This window comes from Manacus vitellinus, unplaced genomic scaffold (assembly GCF_001715985.3).
Source record: "Manacus vitellinus isolate BGI_N305 unplaced genomic scaffold, ASM171598v3 scaffold_32_pilon, whole genome shotgun sequence".
Classification (NCBI taxonomy): Eukaryota; Metazoa; Chordata; class Aves; order Passeriformes; family Pipridae; genus Manacus; species Manacus vitellinus.
This window is the reverse complement of record NW_021940460.1, coordinates 6074876-6092406: the sequence shown is the minus strand read 5'-3', so window position 1 is coordinate 6092406 and position 17531 is coordinate 6074876. Positions and strand designations below refer to the sequence as shown.

At 52.3% G+C, this 17531-nt stretch overlaps 1 protein-coding gene across 2 annotated transcripts in view; it reads right to left on the bottom strand.

Annotated features, from left to right (window-relative positions):
- Positions 1-15912, bottom strand: part of LRRC75A (leucine rich repeat containing 75A) — a 70504-nt gene extending 54592 nt beyond the window's left edge. For both annotated transcript variants that reach the window (XM_029961389.1, XM_029961388.1), the window contains exon 1: positions 15473-15912. In XM_029961389.1, the coding sequence (XP_029817249.1) occupies positions 15473-15736 (264 nt within the window). In that variant the 5' untranslated portion in view covers positions 15737-15912. The remainder of the gene's footprint in view (positions 1-15472) is intronic.
- Positions 15913-17531: the final 1619 nt, after the last annotated feature.

Below are 17531 nucleotides of genomic sequence, written 5' to 3'. Positions count from 1 at the left end.
ACATATTCCAGACCAGCCCAGGCCCTCAAATGAGCTCGGTTGAGCTCGTTCTCCTGCTGTGGGATGCAACCAGCACTGGGCTGAGCAGCCACAGCACAAATACCAAGCAAGGAAGTCATATAAACCTGTGCACGAAGTGGCTGCAGCAGGGAGAAATCAGGGAGGATGCTGTTTCACACAGAGGGCAAGAAACTCAATTTCTCTTTTTTTCAGCTTCCCCAGCAGCAAGATGGAGGTGGTTCTGATGGAGTCCACGGGACCAGGTACCTCAGCAAAGTGCCTGAAGATGCAAGGCAGCTCCACCCACATTTTGAAAAGCCTGGTCCCCAGCCCTGGAGCAGTGTGAGTTTACTGAGTCAATCCTGATAACCACACTGCTCAGTGTCTCTGGAGTGGAGTCAGTGAGGGAAGGGAAAGCATTTCTTACACTCCTGAGCAGTCACAAGTGAGGCACTGCATTACCCTCTCCTGTGCAGCCCTACCAAACAGCTGTCGAGTTCCTCATGCTCAGCAGCTTTTTGATGTGTGAGGGGAGATGATCTCCCTTCAAATCCTTCCTCAAGCCCCTCTGGTCTCACCCTGGGTGCCTGGCAGAGCCCTCCTCTCCAGGAGCTGCCTGTCCCTGGAGCTCAGCAGCTGCTGGTAGGACCTTTCCTCTGTCCTCCACTACCAGCTCAGATGTATTTACTGATCCAAACTGATCCCAGCTCACTGGTCTCACTTAATCACTGCCTTTCTTGTAATCTTTGATGCCTCACAGCCCATGTGGGGTATGCAGGGAGTCTTTCCCTGAACAAAAGGAGAAACTGAGCCACAGAAAGTTAGAGCCACATCCTCAAACTCACACTGCTGCCTTCTGCCTCCAAAGTCCACATTTCCAAACACCTTTAGTTGGGAGGCCACGGTTCTGTTCTCCTCCTTCTCCTTTGGGATATCTTCTCTCATGCTTGCCAAGTCAGAAAGCCACTTAAATACCTGATTAACTACAAGCACATGTTTAAGTCCCACTGAAGCCAAAGGGGTTGGATTAGGCGAGCACTTAATACAGGTTTTCGTTAAGCAAAACTTCTTTCCTCCTCAGCCCTCTCCACCCCAGTCCCTTCACAGCAGCCCAGGGAGCTGATGGCCAGGACACACCACAACCATCAGCTCACCAGAGCGAGATGCAGCTTCAGTGAGCAGTGGAAGAGCATTTTGCACAAAGTCAGGCAATGAGATCCCAGGAGATCCCAGGCAATTTGCAGGCTGGGCTGGTCGGAGCAGTGCTCTGCCCTTCCAGAGCCAGCACTGACTCGCCAGCAAATGTTTCCAGTAAGTGCTATTAAGATCCTCCTCTTCATTTCACCACACACTGCTGCAGAAAGGCCTGAGGGTGGTGGCTGCTGGCCCTGCTCCTCTGAGCCCCAGGGGCTGCCTGGGATGTGACAGATTAACCCACACGTGGCTTGAGAGCCCCTGTGCTTGGCCAAGAAATTCACCCCAGGTTTCACTGGGGGTGCTGAGCAGATACAGGTAATGAACAGCCTTTCTGCTGTGCCCTGTTCCTCCTGCCCTGGTTGTAGGCTCTGAGTTCTCTGTGAGGGGGAAGAGGTGCTCTCTGCACCCCCAAACCCACAGCACCCCCACGCCAGGCAGGCTGGGGGGCAGCAGGGAGAAACAAGGACAGCCCCTCCTTCCCCCAGGAGCCACCTCCTGCTCGGAGGGAACAGTACATCTTGTTCAGCAATAAAAGATGTCAAAGTCCCCTCCCAGCCCCAAATAAAAATGAGACTATTTCTGCTTTGTTTGACAGTCGGGGCCATTAAGTTGTTCTTGTTGATACTTCATTTCCCAGCGGAGGTGCCGGCAGCGTGTGCCAAGTGAGCTGGGATGCCAGGGACAGAAAACATACCTTTGCCCAGGAAGCTTCTGTGAAGGAAACCGAGCACATGATGGATCAGTGGCAGTGCAGTGCCCAGGGCACGGTAACACTCCATTAGCTGGCACTGGTGGGTGACAATAACCACGCCTGAAGATCACTGGGCATGGAAAACCTGCTGCTTCTGCTGCTGAGTCACACCATAGCTCCTGCACTTGGAGCTGATGCAGTGCAGGCTTTTGCTTCTCACAGCTCCCAGGCTGATGAGGAGTTCCCTTCCACCAGTGGATTCTACCCGACCTCGACTGTTGGGGTCCGAGCTGAGGACCCAAAGACAACAAGTCAGTCATAGGAACAAGGCAGGGGCAGCTCTAGAAGGGGAACATCAGCAAAGCACCCACCAAGAAAAGCCTCTGCCTCCATGCCTTGGGCTATTTCCCTCTTTCCTTACAATGTGACACCATCCCATGAAGCAGAGGCCTGAAATGCCGGTGGTAACACAGTACCCTGCTAATCCCTGTGCTGCTGCATCCCACTGGTGGCTGAGCCTTCCTGGGAAAACTAAACCAGGGCCCATGAAATGCTGTGGCCGAAGAATATTCCCACAGGTGCTAGAACAAAGTCTTTGGCTTGGAGTTCCCACCACAGTTCCGGCGCTGCAAGCCCAGGATGTTTATTTTCCAACTTCAAAACAGCCAACACTAATATTTTTGACCACCAGTTCCTCCTGAAGTCAACAGCAGAGGAAGAAGAACCCAAGAAGCTTTCAGGACACTGGACCAACTTCTTAATATCGTTTCCCAGATACGACCACAGGGCTGAATAATCACTGAAACCTGATGCAAGACAATGAGCTGAGCAAGAGCAAAGCCAGGATGAGCTCACTGTGCGGCCCCATCCGCCAGCAAGTCGAGCCTTCCCTTCCCTGCTTTGGTCCCAGCGAGACATTCACTGCCCTGGGCTGGAATTCCTCCAATGGCCACGAACAGCTGATTTCAATACTAAGGCAGCACCGAGACGTGACTAATACTAATTGAGCTGGTTTCAAGGTGGAGAAGCAACTGGTCTGTGGTGAACCAGACACCTACAGCCTCACACACACGAGATGTGGGTGAACCACGGTGTTCACAATGGGCTGGGGCGGCATTTAGCACGGGGTGACACCAAATGAGCCTTGGGTCCTTACTCCCCCCTGCCAAGAAATTCCAGAAATTCATGCCTGAAAGAAAGATTCCTTTTGCAAGACGTTAAACAAGAAGAAAAAAAACCTTGTTTCTCTCTGAAGATATCACAGGCTTGTCCAAAATCACCACTGACAAGTAAATAGGTTGGAAAAACCTACTTCTGAGAGCTGCTGAGCTGCCAAGCAGACTCAATATGTGCTATCTTTTCCCTTTTTACTTTATCTTCCCTGACGAGACTGCTCAGAAAGAGATAAGGAGCAGCTGCTGGGAGCCCTGCTCGTGGCTCTGCCACTTCTGCACTCTTCATTCCTGCTCTTGGGATTTCCCTGCTCCAGTGGATGTTCCCATTCCTCTTTGCCAGGGGGACACTCAGCCTTTCTGCCCTCCATTCCCTCTGCAAAGCAAGTAGAACAGATACTTTTCATGGAATCCTCTAGGTTGGAAAAGCCCTCTGAGATCATCAAGTCCAACCACAAACCCAGAGCTGCCAAGGCCACCACTAAACCACGTCCCCGAGCGCCTCATCTACATATCCTTTAAATCCCTCCAGGGATGGCAACTCCACCAGTGCCCTGGGCAGCCTGTTCCAGGGCTGGACAACCCTGTGGCTCATGGATGGGTCAGTCAGAGATGAAACATCCGGAGATGGAGCTTGGTCAGCATTGGGTCCCACAAGGCTTTGCACGTGGTGCTCAGCAGCACGATGTCATCCTGATCCTTCTGCAGTCAACAGAGGCAGCCCTGTGAAATGATCTCAGCCTGCAGGAATGGCACTGTATTCCTGCCTTTGGATTATTTCAGGCTTCTGTATTTTTGCTCCAGCACTGTGTCCTCTGAAGGGAGGGCATATAAGCAAACATGAGTCCTTCTAGAAAATACAATTCATTTACAGGATGAAGCAACACTTAAAGTTTTCTGAGTTTTTTTAAATAGCTTGCAGGAGAGAAGCTTAGCTTCTTTATTTTCTTTGTGTTGGTGGAGAATAGCAGCTGATGGGCACAAGATGAAAGCACCCCAAGCAGAGATTCCTCACTGCGTTTCAGGAGTTAATCTCATCTGAGAACTGCTTTACATCTGTTTGAAAAAGGATGGAGAAGTTTGTCGGAGCCAAAACTTGCACTGGGTGCAGACAGGCCGACCCTGTCACCTGCACCGTGCCAGATTCTCCACCCCCCCCTCTGGACAGCAACAGGGTGGGAAGGAAAACAAAGGGAAGACCAACCAGCTCCAAGCTGTGCATGGAGAGTGTGCAGGAGCTCAGGAAGAGCACTGGTGCTGTTTCCTTTTTTTTTTCTCCAGCTCAGCCTTTCCACTTAATGACTGTACTGGACAGTCAGCTCCTGGTACAGTTCCAGCAGCTGCTCCCCATGTGGGAGCAGGGACCTGCTGTGCCAGGTGCTGCACACCCACGGGCTCTTGTTGCTTACAATGCACCCAGGGGCTTTACAGAGATGCACATATCCTAAAATCCAGGACAACCTGGAGTCCTACCAGCTCTCAGAGCTGCTGACACCCTTGTTCTTAAGCAACAAGGGCAAGAGAGGTAAAATGCCTCTTCTGGCATTCTCCCGTGGAAAGGAGAGGATTTTTGTACTCAAAAAGGAGATGTCAGAGGGCAGAGGTTGTGCACGTACAGCTGAGACACCTTTCTCCCCTGCTTGGGCCAAATGCACAAATCTGTGCAAAGACTGGTTTGGGTTCGAAGGGACCTTAAAGCTCATCTCATTCCAACCCACTGAGCCCAGGTTGCTCCAAGCCCCATCCAACCTGGCCTTGGACACTTCCAGGGATGGGGCAGCCACAGCTTCCCTGGGCAACCTGTGCCAGGGCCTCACCACTCTCACAGGGGAAGAATTTCTTCCTAAAAAATCTAATCTAAATCTACCCTCTATCAGTTTGAAGCCACAGCAGCCCCTCCACAAAGACGTGGAAGGAGCCTGTTTGCATCACCCACGCTGGTGATGCTCAGGGTTTTTAAGGGCACTCAGGTACGTGGTTAAGAGCTGCACCTTTAATCTGAAGAGAGGCTGAAAAGCCTCATGCTCAGCAATGGTGAGGGCACTCTGTAATCCCATTATGGGCTCTGACAGGCTGGGAATGGCACACAATCATACATCGATTTTGGCTGCTGTAGGAGAGGCTGCCAGGTGGCTCGAGGAAGGGAATTGCTGAGATGAGGGTTTCCTCTTAAAACACCCACAGAAAAATGGCATGCTGATGGGGAAAGTAATGGACGAGACCATCAGCCTGGGCAAATTATCTCCACTTCTTGCAGGGTGGCTTGAAAGCCTCCCATCTTCCCATCCTAAGACTCAATCAGTGCCACCATTGCCCTTACCTGACAGGAATATATCATCAAAGGAATGTCAGGAGGTTTTGGGGGTTAAGGGAAGAAATTAAGTCTTTCCCATGTTTTATCCCATGCTTGAGTGTTTTGATTTGCAGTGTAAGATTTTTAACCCTCAGGCTGGGATCTGGTATTTGGTACTTGGCTCAGAGGGAAGAAGCTTGGAAAGTGAAATCTTTCTTGAAGGCTTTCACAGTAACTTCCCTGTCTGGCACCAAGGAAGCTGGATGCTCCTTTGAGGATCCAACTTAGCAGGTATCTCCCAACTGGAGGAATGTGATGTATGGCAGCTGCAGGGGTGGGATCCTCCCAGACTTCTCAGTCTCTTCAGAGAAACCCAATGGTAAAGTTATTTGGCTCAAAGTGATCGGAAAATGCCAAAACTTGCTATGGAAGAATTAATGACTGGGCTGCACAAGGATTCAATTCAGTGACATTAAAATTCAATTAATAGTGCTCTTCAAAGTGGCTTTAAACATTAAACGTTAAATTTAAAAATTAAATTTAAAACACCCATTTCAAACAAGCAATTCAAGGTGACGCCAACTTCTGGTCATGCTTTAATATTAAACAGCTCCTGTTTGCCCAGGTAAGCAGGACACATCAGCTGCTGAGGATTTTAAGGGAAGACACTGATGAAAACACAACCAGAAAAGACTGAAGCACAAACACAGCTTTTGGGAGAGTCTGGTTCTCTCACCAGGACAAAGAAAACATCTTAAATTCCATTAATTCAAAGGTTGGACTCCATGATCTTTAGGGTCTTTTCTGACCTAAATGAGTCTATGATCTGTTCCAACCCCTTGACATTCTATCATTCCGTGATTGTAATTCACTTAGTCCAGTTTAACACCTCATTTCAGCAAGTCAATGAACAAATCAGGAGTACAAAGGAGAAATGCATGTTTTCCAATCTGCAAGTAAAACTGCAACATGAGAGACCAAGATCTCTAATTATGGTGACCAGTGTAACTCATTAGGTACAATTAATACTGCAGTTAATGAATCAACTAGCTTTAAATGTAAATTCTCTTTGAGACATTTACTTTTTCTGCCTCACATATCCAGCCTATTTTATTAACTGATCAAATAACACTCAAATACTAGTTTTCTGCTTTTTAAACTCGTTTTCATCTCCACATAACTTGAGGCAGAAATAGAAAAGAATAAATCAATTGTGTAAACCCCAAATTCACCATTTCCCACCAGAATAAAAACATACAAAATTAATCACCCAGCCAAACAGCTGCCTAAATAAACACCCCCAGATCCACCAGGCTCCTTACTCAGAAAAGGAAGTATCTGATTACACCAAGCAGAAGCAGCTTTTTACAACCAAACAGGAAAACATCCTCTTTCTTATAGAATGATCCCCCAAAAAATCCTAAAAAAAAGGACTGCTTAAGTCAAGATTCTCTCCTTGCTGATTTTGGCTGTGGTCACCACCGTGGATGTAGGTCACTCACACTCACATCCCAAATTGCTTCACACTTTCTGCCTTGGACCAGGAAGCCCACGGAGCCATTGGGAGCAAGATTTCTCCCAAATCCCTTCTTCTGCCAATCCTGGAGCGAGGAGAACTGTATCTAAATTGATGCTATAAATGGGAGTACATGAAGGAATGCCAGAATGAACCAAGGCTTTGCTGGTGCTATGTGCCACCATGGATCAACAAGAACCTTCAGAGAAGGGACCATCAAGGATGGGCTGTTTGAACAGGTTTGAGTTCTGCTCCTGCAGAGATTTGTGCTTCACTACCCTGATTTTGGTGCACCAGGGCCTGAGGCTTATTCAACACAAGTAAAATCCATGGAAGATGCTGCAACAGGTACGATTCATCCCCCGTGCAGGGGTGCTGGGGCTCTGCCCCAGTGTGCTCTTTTGCCAAGGTCCAACCCGAGGCTCCCACCCCCACCTTGACATCTCATGGGACACCCCAAACCTCCTGCTTTCCAATTCCCACTGGAGGCAGGGCTGCCCCAAATCATGGCCAGACAGATGGTACCATTCCCCACGACACTCACTGTGCTCTGTGGGACCAGCTCTGCAGGCAGGGTGGGAACAGGGACAGAGGTGTCCCACCAAAAACCCTCAGCACATCCCTGCCTAAAATAACCATTTCCCACCACAGACTGCAAAAGGCTGAGGGCACGTCTGCTCTCCTTCCTCAGCAGACTTTGCTTTCCCCTGCTGGGATTTAGCTGCTGTGCCAAGATCTGCCTGGCCCTGGGGAGGATGGGGGCAAAGGAACAGCCCTGCAGAACAAGAGAGTGATGAACTGCTCGGCCGCTCCCAGCCACCCCCTGAGAGGGCTCAGATTAACCCTGAGAGAGAGGAGAAGTCAGCTCTGGGAGTGTTTCCCAGCGTGGTACCCAGCCATGGGACCAGGGGCTCTCAGGCACAGATTGGCTTAAAGCCCCATGCCCTTGGGCCAGGAATCTCCTCCTCTGCACACAGAGTGCCTGCGAGAGACAAAGATACAGGAACCGTTCAAGGCACTTTTAGTCTCACGTTTTCCAGGCTCATCCTGCTTTGGAGGGGGAGGAAGGGACAGATAGAGCTCACTCCTCTTGGCTTCTTTTGCATGCTGAAGGTTATAAAATGTGGCCTTACTTCCCAGGAACCTGGAGGTCCTGCCCCTGTGGGTGCTATGCCATCCATCCCCCAGCTGGGTGAAGGCAGTGACCAGCACTTACCCCGTCACCCCCAGCTTGGCCGAGCTGCTCTGCACCCTACACCCCTCACCTTTCTAACCTGGTTTATTTTTGCTTTCCCAGCTAACATCCACTTTATCATTTTCTGTAGCTAAACATAAAGCAAGGAGCTGAGAAACTCAGCACACACACCCTCCCCATCCTCCAAATAAACCCCGCACACTCGAGGGTCCTGCTCGGAGTGCAGGCTGGCTGATTGGCCTCTCCTTTAATTAATTAACATTCATGCCAACTCAGTTACTATCAGAATTAGAATCACTATTACTAACAGACAGTGCCTCACAAGTAATCTCTTGTGCAACACACAAATGCAACCCCTGGCCCCCCGTGATCACTCACAAGCGTTGCACAACCGCGCAGGAACGGGCAGCGGAGCGGCGCCAGCGGGAAGCAGGAACAGGTCTGCAGCAAAGCAGCTGGAAATGCTGCTGTTACTTCTTGGAAGCCAGTCTCAAAGGCAAAGGGGACATTAAAGGACTGGAAGCAGCAGACAGCAGCGTGATCCAGTGCCAGTGGAGAGCAGGGAAACCCTCCATGGGCCGACAAGGACGCACAGGCTGTTGGAACACCCGCAAAACTCAGAAATGCCTCCCAAAGAAATTCCCCCACCAATATCAAACCTGAGTCCTGTTTTGCAATGGCAAGAGAGCCAGGCCTCTAGGAAGGTTATATTGCAATATAAAGAGGCCCTAAGGAATGAGATATCCATTGAGATACCCAAAGGCATGAGGAAGGAGGCAGCTCCCTCCCATCAGCTCTGGTGCGTGTCCAAGGCTCTCTCTCGAGCCGGTGAAGCTCAAACCCTCACACAAAGAAAGTGCTGCTGACTTTGAAAGACATGAATTCTGAAAGATAAAGAGTCTTGAAAAGATCTGAGAAAGCTGGAAAGCTCGAAGCAGTTTCTACTTGCAAAGCAGCAAGGTCAGAGCCAGGAATAATTGGAGTTAAACCCTTCTGCTTGTAGAGGAATGGAAAGGACAATTTGCTTTTCCTTTTAGAGGCGAGATTAAATTTACCATTCAGTGGTCTTTTCTCCAAAATCTGGAAGAGGAGGAGGCTGAGACACACAAAAAAGAGAAAGGGAATTAGGCATTAAATCATATTAGGCATTTAGCTAGGACCTGTAGAAGTTAAATACTAAAAATTCCACATCACTTTGTAGGAGAATGAAATTAATATTAATATATAACCACCTCCCTTACCTAAGAGGGGGCTGCAGTCACCAACCACCCCAACACATCAAAGACTATTATTGACCTAAAGCCTTTGAGAAGCTACAATATACTGAATTTCAAGTGCATCATCCTGCATTACTACTCCCTGAGACCCCCAGCACAGCCCAGCACACTCCAGCACAGCATCACAGCACAGATCCCAGCACTGGGATCTGCAGGGAGGTCTCTGCCCACACAGCCATCACACCCACACACTGGCAAGGCAGAGGAGACATCCTCACACTCTGGGGTTTTACAGTTTGAAGCAAGATAAAAAGGAAAAAGGAAAAAAACCCTAAAAGTGCGTGCCAGGCTGTCTGCAGGCTGGAGACCAGAGCTGCTGCAGTTCACATCAGATGGGAAAGCCTGGGGGGGGGAAATGCACATTCCTGCTATTATATAAACAGATAAAGTGCTGAACAGGGGCTGGGGTGCCAACTGCAACCATTAACTTCTCCCAGCTTGGAGACTTCTGTCTCCACTGAGGGCACAGGCAGGACCTCCCCCTCCTCTGGGAGCAGCCCATGGCAGACAGTCCAGCCCAGCCTAACCCAGCCCAGTCTAACCCAGCCTGGCTCCACAGGTCCAGAGGAAGGAAACCAAGTCTGACCCAGCAGTTTCATCTCAGGTCCTTTTCAGCTGAGGCACCTCCCGGATCCAGAGCTATGGCATGTGTGGGAATCACCAGCTCTCCGGGCACACAGTCCTCCCAGCCAGCAGCACTTCCAGACAGGCTGAGCCAGGGACCCCTGGGAAGCTGGTCATGGAGGGAGCTCATCCAGGATGTGCCCCTCAAATGAAATGGGTACATGAACACAGATCTCACCCGTGCTCAGGCCCCCACACTGCCAGCCCTACAGCAGCCCAAGTGTGTTACACTAATGCATCCACTACCAACACTGATTCCTAATGTGTGTGATTCCCCAGTCCTGAGAGAAGAGAATAACCACTCTGCTCCATGTCAGTGGCAGGGTGAGCATCACTGCTGCACAGGGGGGCTGCAGGGGTTGAGGCCACACTGCCAAACACATAACTCCTCTGCCTGACCTTCCTCTCCCTCCCTGCATCTCAGCATCCTCCAAAGACACATTTTTCCTTAGGAGGAGCAGCAGCAGTCACCTTGCAGGGGGTTAATTAAAACCAGGCTGCTTGGATGCCAAGCAGACATGGGACACATCCACCTGTGAATCCCACAGGGGAAAGAAAAAGAGCAGAAGGAGCCAGGACGGGAAGCACACACACTGCAAGAGATCACCTTTCAGCAGGGCAGGGTTAAGGAGCAGGGTGTAAAGACCAGAGACCCTGTTTGGGGCAGAAAACACCCCATCACTGTCACTTGCTGCCTCCAGCAGCCTAAGGGTTAAAAAAAAATCGAGGGGAGCACTGGTGGTTTCAGCAGCAGCCTGAACCAGAGGAAATGAGCACTAATCCCAAAGCTGCCCCACTCGAGGGCTGGGTTACCCAACTTCCACCCTGCAGTGCACAGCAGAACAGGTCCCTGGCCTCAGCCCCCACTTCCCAGCCTCAGGATCTCCCACTTGCAAAAAAGCCAAGCCCAATGCTGCAAACCTCTTCATCCCTGCCCTCCTGGCAGCTCAGAGGCTGCAGGAAACCCCAGCCTTGGTCACCTGCGGTACATCGGCCGGTCCTGGCGCTCAGGAGAAGGAACCAGGGGTTTCCTCGGAGACACAACACTGCCAAGGTCCTCCAGCATTCCAGAGGCCACAGGATGGTCTCCACAGGAGTGATGCCCCATGGCTGGTGTGCACAGGGCCAAGAGGGAGCAGAGAGTGGCACAGTCCAGCCACGAGGCACCCGCAGGCTGCGGAGAAGCTGCATCGTATCAGCCAGACCGCAACGCTCCCCGAGGTCTGCTCTGGGTGTCCATAAGCACATCCAACCACACGGCTGAGGAGGAACATTTCAGCAGTTTTGGCACCAGCAGGGCTGAAGTGTGTGCTCCGAGGTTGGGGCAAAGCCAGGGGCCAGCATCCTTCAGGGAAAATGTCTGAATCTGAGACAAGGCAGCAACAAAACCCACCCCCTTCATCCTGGTGAGCTGCAATCATCACTTTGCCCATTTGGGGCCCTGACCCCCCTCCCTTGCCCTTCACACCCCATCACTGCCCAGGCAAAGCTGCTGCGGCAGAGAATCCGCCTTACAAGTGGAGCAGCCTTGCCGTACCTTGGACCTTGCCATTTGGCTTCTGGCCACCTCCAGCACCCAGGGGTTTATTACAACACTTTTGCTTTCTTCTCCTCCTTTTTCTGCTTAATTCCTGGAACTGCTGCACACCTCCTGCCCAGCACAGATGATGCCCAGATCCGGTGGATGCCTCCTCCTCCCCTCTCCCACCAGCTCTGCTGGAGCAGCAGCAACAGCCCAGCAAAGCCTCCACGTCGAGCCATAACCAATGGCAAATTCCTCGAGTGAAACGTAATGTGCTGGGAAGAGCTTCACCATTTCACTTGGGAAAACCAATCCATTTGGCAGCAGAGAGGAGGAAAACATGCTTTGTTTTACAAATCCTCTCCCCAGCAGGAGAGACACTCCCAGAATTTAATATACTGACAGCTCTTGGCTGCCTTAACCGCTGAAACTCCAGAGTGGGGAAAAAAATAAAAAAGTAAAAATAAAAGTGATACACTACATAATGCTAAAGCCCATCCTACTCTGCAACTGGTGGTATTTGGCACAGTGGAGCTGCAGTTTTCCCACCCAGGACATGGATGAGGTGAAGGGTCTGAGAGCAGGTTCCCATGCCTCAAGTTCTGGACACCCTGAATTAATTTATTCTTCATCCTCTCTTAGGGTGAGGCCCTGCTGCAGCTCCTCGTTGGAGAACAGAGAAGATGCTGACAGGTAAATCTGGGAAGTCGTTTTATAGCAGAGAAACTGGATTCCAAGTCATTCAGCACAAGAATCACTTCCATGAAAGGCAATTGGCTCCTTCCAGGTGACTAGCAAGCTCCTGGCAACCCCAGACTCCAGCCTCAATGAAATGTTAAGCATTTCAGTGCATTCCCACTTATCCTCCAATGTGTTTAGCTGCCAAAAGCACCCTACGAGCAGCACTGAGAGGGCAAACACCTCAGCCAAAGAGAGAGGCAGACGGCACTTTTTTGGGGAAGGGATTTTAATTCTGCAGCGTGGGCTTCGGGCTCTGGGTTGTTGACAACGTTACCAGAGCAGAAAGGAAAAAGCAGTGGGTATCTCTAGCTCAAGAGCCCATAGTTAAACGAGCCTGGCTGTGCCAGAGGAGCACATACCCTCTGGAGTGGCCGCTGCCAGCTCCTGCATGCAGGAATAACACGAGTGTTATTTTGAGGGCAGGCAGTGGGATCGAATTGCCTCCGCTCCAGAGACCGCTGCTGACCTCTCCAAGGAGCAGTCTGGAAGCAAAGGAGTCTGTCTGCTGTTCACATTTTTTATCTTTTCAAACAAAAAGAAGTTTGCTTTGTATCTCAGCGTTTTATAGTTGTTTGCAGCCTCCAAGCATTCCTGGAAACACTAATTAGTCCTTGTAAGAGCCTGAAAAGAAGACAGCAGTGCTCCTATCTCAGGGAGGGGAGCAGGATGGATAAATCTGGTGAAATGCAAAAGGCCACAGTGGACATTGGTGCCAGTGGAGGGGCTGGAATGCTCATCCTGCTCAAAAAAAAAAATGATGGAGCACCTCCAAACACAGGGATGCTGTCACCTATCCTCTCACTAGCTTGCTGGACTGGCTAAAAAGCTTGGTGAAGTCAGTGGAAAGGCTCCCAGTGACCTAAATGGCTGGGATTTAAAAAATCTCAACTGAGAGCTGGGCACCAGGTCACTGGGTTTGCTCGAAAAGCCCAGTTTTGCAGGAGCAGCATCCCACGTTACATCAGCCAGTGCCACAGCCCCTCTGCAGTGGACACCCTATAAATGGCTCAGGGGAAAAGTCTCTGCCCCACCAGGCTCACCCATCCATCCCTCTCCACAGGGGGAAGCTCATCCTTCCCTCCAAATCTTCACTTTCAGGCTGAGATGTGGCAGGGGCTCAGCTTTTGGAGGTTCCCACTGGTGGGGAGCAAACCAAGTGTCCCTTGCAGCCACCAATGCACCCTAAAATGTCCCCTCCCAAAAGCCAGCTGGTGGAAAACCACAGCAATCAGGATTTGTTCAGTGGGGCATCCCACATTCACTACCTGTAGGCAAGGAATAATACCACCTCATTAAAAACGTGCTTTGAGTCTATTATAGTATCTAGGACAAAGTGTTCCCTATTTTGACACTCTAAGATACATTTTATCAGAGCAAGCTCTTCAGAAACACTCACTGACAAAGATATACTTGATTGTAACAGATTCCTTGCTTCCCCCAGCATTTTAGAATGAATTTTTAGCTTTTTCTCCCTCCCTCTCCCCCACCAAGTCAGATGACACGATGCCCCCACGGTCAGATTTGTCATCAGGGCATCCACTGTGACACCTCCCAGCTCCCTCACTCTGCACAATCAACTTGTGTGGGGGGCAAGGACAGTCCAGAGCATCGCTGAGAAAAAACAGTCTCTGAAGCCAGAGAGAACTTGAGAGTGATTCATGGCACTCCCCAGGCACCAAGATTTGTTTTTTGGGGAGGTGTTTGAGATAAACACCTTCTAAAATTAGCACCTGCCTTTCTGCCAGCTCCAGTGGGCTGGGGCAGCGATAAAGCTCTGGCGTGGCTGAGAGGGTGCAACATTTGGGCACTGATCTGCTGCCCAGCTCATGGCCACTCCTGTCCCACGGGGTCTTCCCAGCCAAGGAAACCCACAACTGCTGCACAGATCCCAAATGGAGAGGTCATTGTCCCAAACACTTGTACTGCCAACTCCCAGTGATGGGGCAAGTTCATCTGGGGAAAAGCACCTTATCTCAAGGTTGAGAGTAAGTTCCAAGAGCTTTCCATAAAGAAACAGAAACAGATATGACACTGCTCAGATTTCTTAGCTGGGCTGTTCCAAAGATAGTCCTAAACCACGTAAACCAGCTGGGCAGAAGGACCCTGGCTGACAGGATAAATGGAAGTGGGATGAATGGGTCAGGGACATGCCCCAAACAACACATCCACTTGCTAAAAAGTTAACTGGACCAGAAAATGGTGGGAGTGGGGGTGGAAAATGCTAAAATCAAAACACAAAATCCAAAAAAGAAAACCATCAGACTCTGCACCAGCTGTGTTTTCCTGTGGACAGACTAACTACAGGGCAAGAAAGCTGCTCCCAATGCCCAGCGAAGTTCTGAGCAACTTTTTCCCAGGTGGCAGAACTGGTTACACTGAACAGCTGAGTGCCGTGCAGGCTCCCTGGGAGAAAACCTGAGCTTAAAGACAGGTCTAGTTTTGGTTTGCATGGAAAACTTGCTGCCTTTCAAAGCCCTGCGTACCCCAGAGCCTTGAAAATGCCCAGCACTTCGGTCTTTTTATCACCACCTATCAGTAGAAAAGATTAAATGCTAATTTGCTGGATACAGAGCAGTGCTCCTCAGCTGCCTTTCTGTTTGCTCACAGCAACTTTCCGTCCTGTTGCTTCTCAGCTAATGCCCAGCTCAAACAGACTTTCAAGGCAAAAGGTCTCGAGCTCTGCACAATTAATTCCCCACTCCCGCACAGCGTCTCGTTTCTCCAAGCCAACACCAGCAAAACTCCACCACGCGATTGTGCGTCAAAAAGAACAAGATAAAAAGCAAAGCTGCCAACTCCGGGTATTTCTGAGCCAGGAAGAAAAGAGCTGATCCTCAAAAGCTGCCAGCTCAAATTGCCTCAGCGCTCTTACAGAGCTGCTCTGAACACCAAACTTTTGGAAAGTTGAGTGGGAACCACCTTGAGTGGGCTGTGCACGCTGCAAAACCCAGAGCTATCAGCGCCAGCAGTGAGGGGAAGGAGAAAAATGCACCCGGCAGGGTTCCTCGCTGCAGACAATGCAAAGCACCTCCCCGGGGGTATTTTAGCATCTCCAACACCATGACCACCCTGCAGCTCCTCAGTCACTTCCCCAAAATTACGCCACGAAAGTCAGACCCACAAAAGCAGAGCGTGCCCCTCTTTGCTAACAGGCTTTCGAAATCAGCATGGGGTTCGCTCCTAGACTGTCTTTTCCCCACCGAAAGCAGGCAGCCCACGCCCGGAGAAACCTGCCCATCCTCACCTGCCGCAGGTTCTTCAGCAGCTCGGTGGCCTCCTCTTGCTTCCCCTGCTTCACCAGCACCAGCATGTCCTGGATCATGCAGATCCGCCGGTGGTAAGGGGGCAAGCTGCTGCCACCGCCCTTCCCAAACTTCTCGCCGGACTTCACCACGAGGGAAGCGAGGAAGTCCCCTCTTTCCCTGGGGGGCACCTTCTTGCGGTGGTGGGCCGGGGAGCTCTCCCCGGCGCTGCCCGGCTGGCAGCCCTTGGTCTGCTTCGTGCCCATGGTGTGCAACCCCGGCTCCCGCAGCCCTGGGGCTGCATGCAAGGGGGGGGACGGGGCTGGATGGCACGGAGAGGGGGTACAAGGCGGCTGAGGGGCGCACAGGAGGATGGAGGGGATGCACAAGGGGTCGTGGGGTACACAGGGGGGACGCACAAAGGGGTGGGGGACGCCCAGAGGGATGCACAAAGGGGTTTGGGGGGTGAACAGGGGTCGGGGGATGCACAAAGGGTTTAGGGGGGAGGGATGCGCGGAGGGTTCAGAGGATGCACGAAGGGTCCAGGGGGTGCGGGAGCCTAGTAAGGGGGTCGGTGCCCGGCGGCGGGGCGGCTCCGCTCCCGCAGGCGGAGGAGAGGGAGGCTGCGCCCGGCGAAGAGGAGCGAGCCACGGCCCCGCCGCTCCGCTCCATCGCCGCGCGGGAGCCGGAAGCCGGATCCGAGGAGCTGCTCCTGCGGCTCCGGGCGGCCCCGGGGCGGTGGAGAGACCGGCGGCGCTCAGCGCTGCAAAGCGGCGGCGGCTCCGCGCAGCCCCGAGCCCCCCCGAGCTGCTCTCTCCTCCTCCTCCTCTCTCCCGGTGCCGAGGGGGCTCCCCGGGCAGGGCGGGGGGCGGGGCCGCGACTTGGGGCAACTGTTGCTCGGCGGGGCTCCCCCGGAGGCGGCTCGGCTCGCCGGCTGAGGGGTGCACGGAGCGGGGAGAGCCGGGGGAGGAACGGGGCGGGCACCGGGCACCGAGGCAGGGCTTGCGGAGGAAGCCGGAGCCGGACGGGCTCTCTTCCTTCCTCCGCCGCCTTCTCAGCCAGCGGGGCTGGGGGCTGCTCGCCGAGGGCTGCACCGAGGGGGCACCGAGGAGCGCCCCGGGTTTGTGTAGCGGGATGGCTCGGCTGCCGGCAGCCCCTCCCCGAGGCAAGCGAGGGGCATCCCCGCCGTGCTTCCCGGGGAGGAGCACGGAGGGATTCCCGCTGGATTCTCGCCCCGGGGGATTTGCAGGCGCTTGGCCGTGCCCGTGCCCCGCAGGGATGTGCTTTGGACCGGACGTGCCTGTCCCCTCCGGGCTCCTCTCCGGGAGAAAGCTCCGCGCAGGGTGATGCCGGGCACTGCCGGCTGCCGAGCCACACCGAGCCGTGCTCCTGCACCCGCTGGCCTCCTCCCTCACCTCCACCCCTGCCTGCGGCCGCTCCGGTGCCCACCTGGAAGTCACTACTTGTGCCCTGCCATCCCCTGCCCCATCCACAGCCCCCCTGCCACCCCATCCCGAGCTTCCAGCCACGCCTTGCACGTGCTGCTCCTTTCCAGCAGCTTCCCATCCAATATTCAGTCACTCCTTATCTTCCAGGCACTCCACTGGCAGGACTTAGGGCACAGATTAAAGCTCCTGGATAAAGCTTATGATGAACAACTCTTTATACAGGCACTGCTCACCTGCTGCAGGAGACAGATTGCTCCAGAAGTGCCTGGGAGGGAGCCTCAGACCCTGTCCCAATGCAAGGGGCTGTTTTCCAACACAGACACGCAGCAAACTCTCCATCCACCCCCACACCTCTGCTTGGCCAGGGTAGAAGACACACCACAGCCACTGTGCAGTGCCCAAGCTGGGAAAGCATCACCTCCTGTGGTAGGAATGAGCTATGGGGGCATTTTGCAACTGTGTTAGAAACAATCCCAAAGCAACACGTGAGAAGTTTCTGCATCCCGTGCAATTGCACATCCATGAACACACAAATGCTGTGTTATGTTGATGCATAAAAGGCAGCTCTCCTCAATCACCAAACAGCTGGAGGCCCATGTAACTGTTCCTAAAA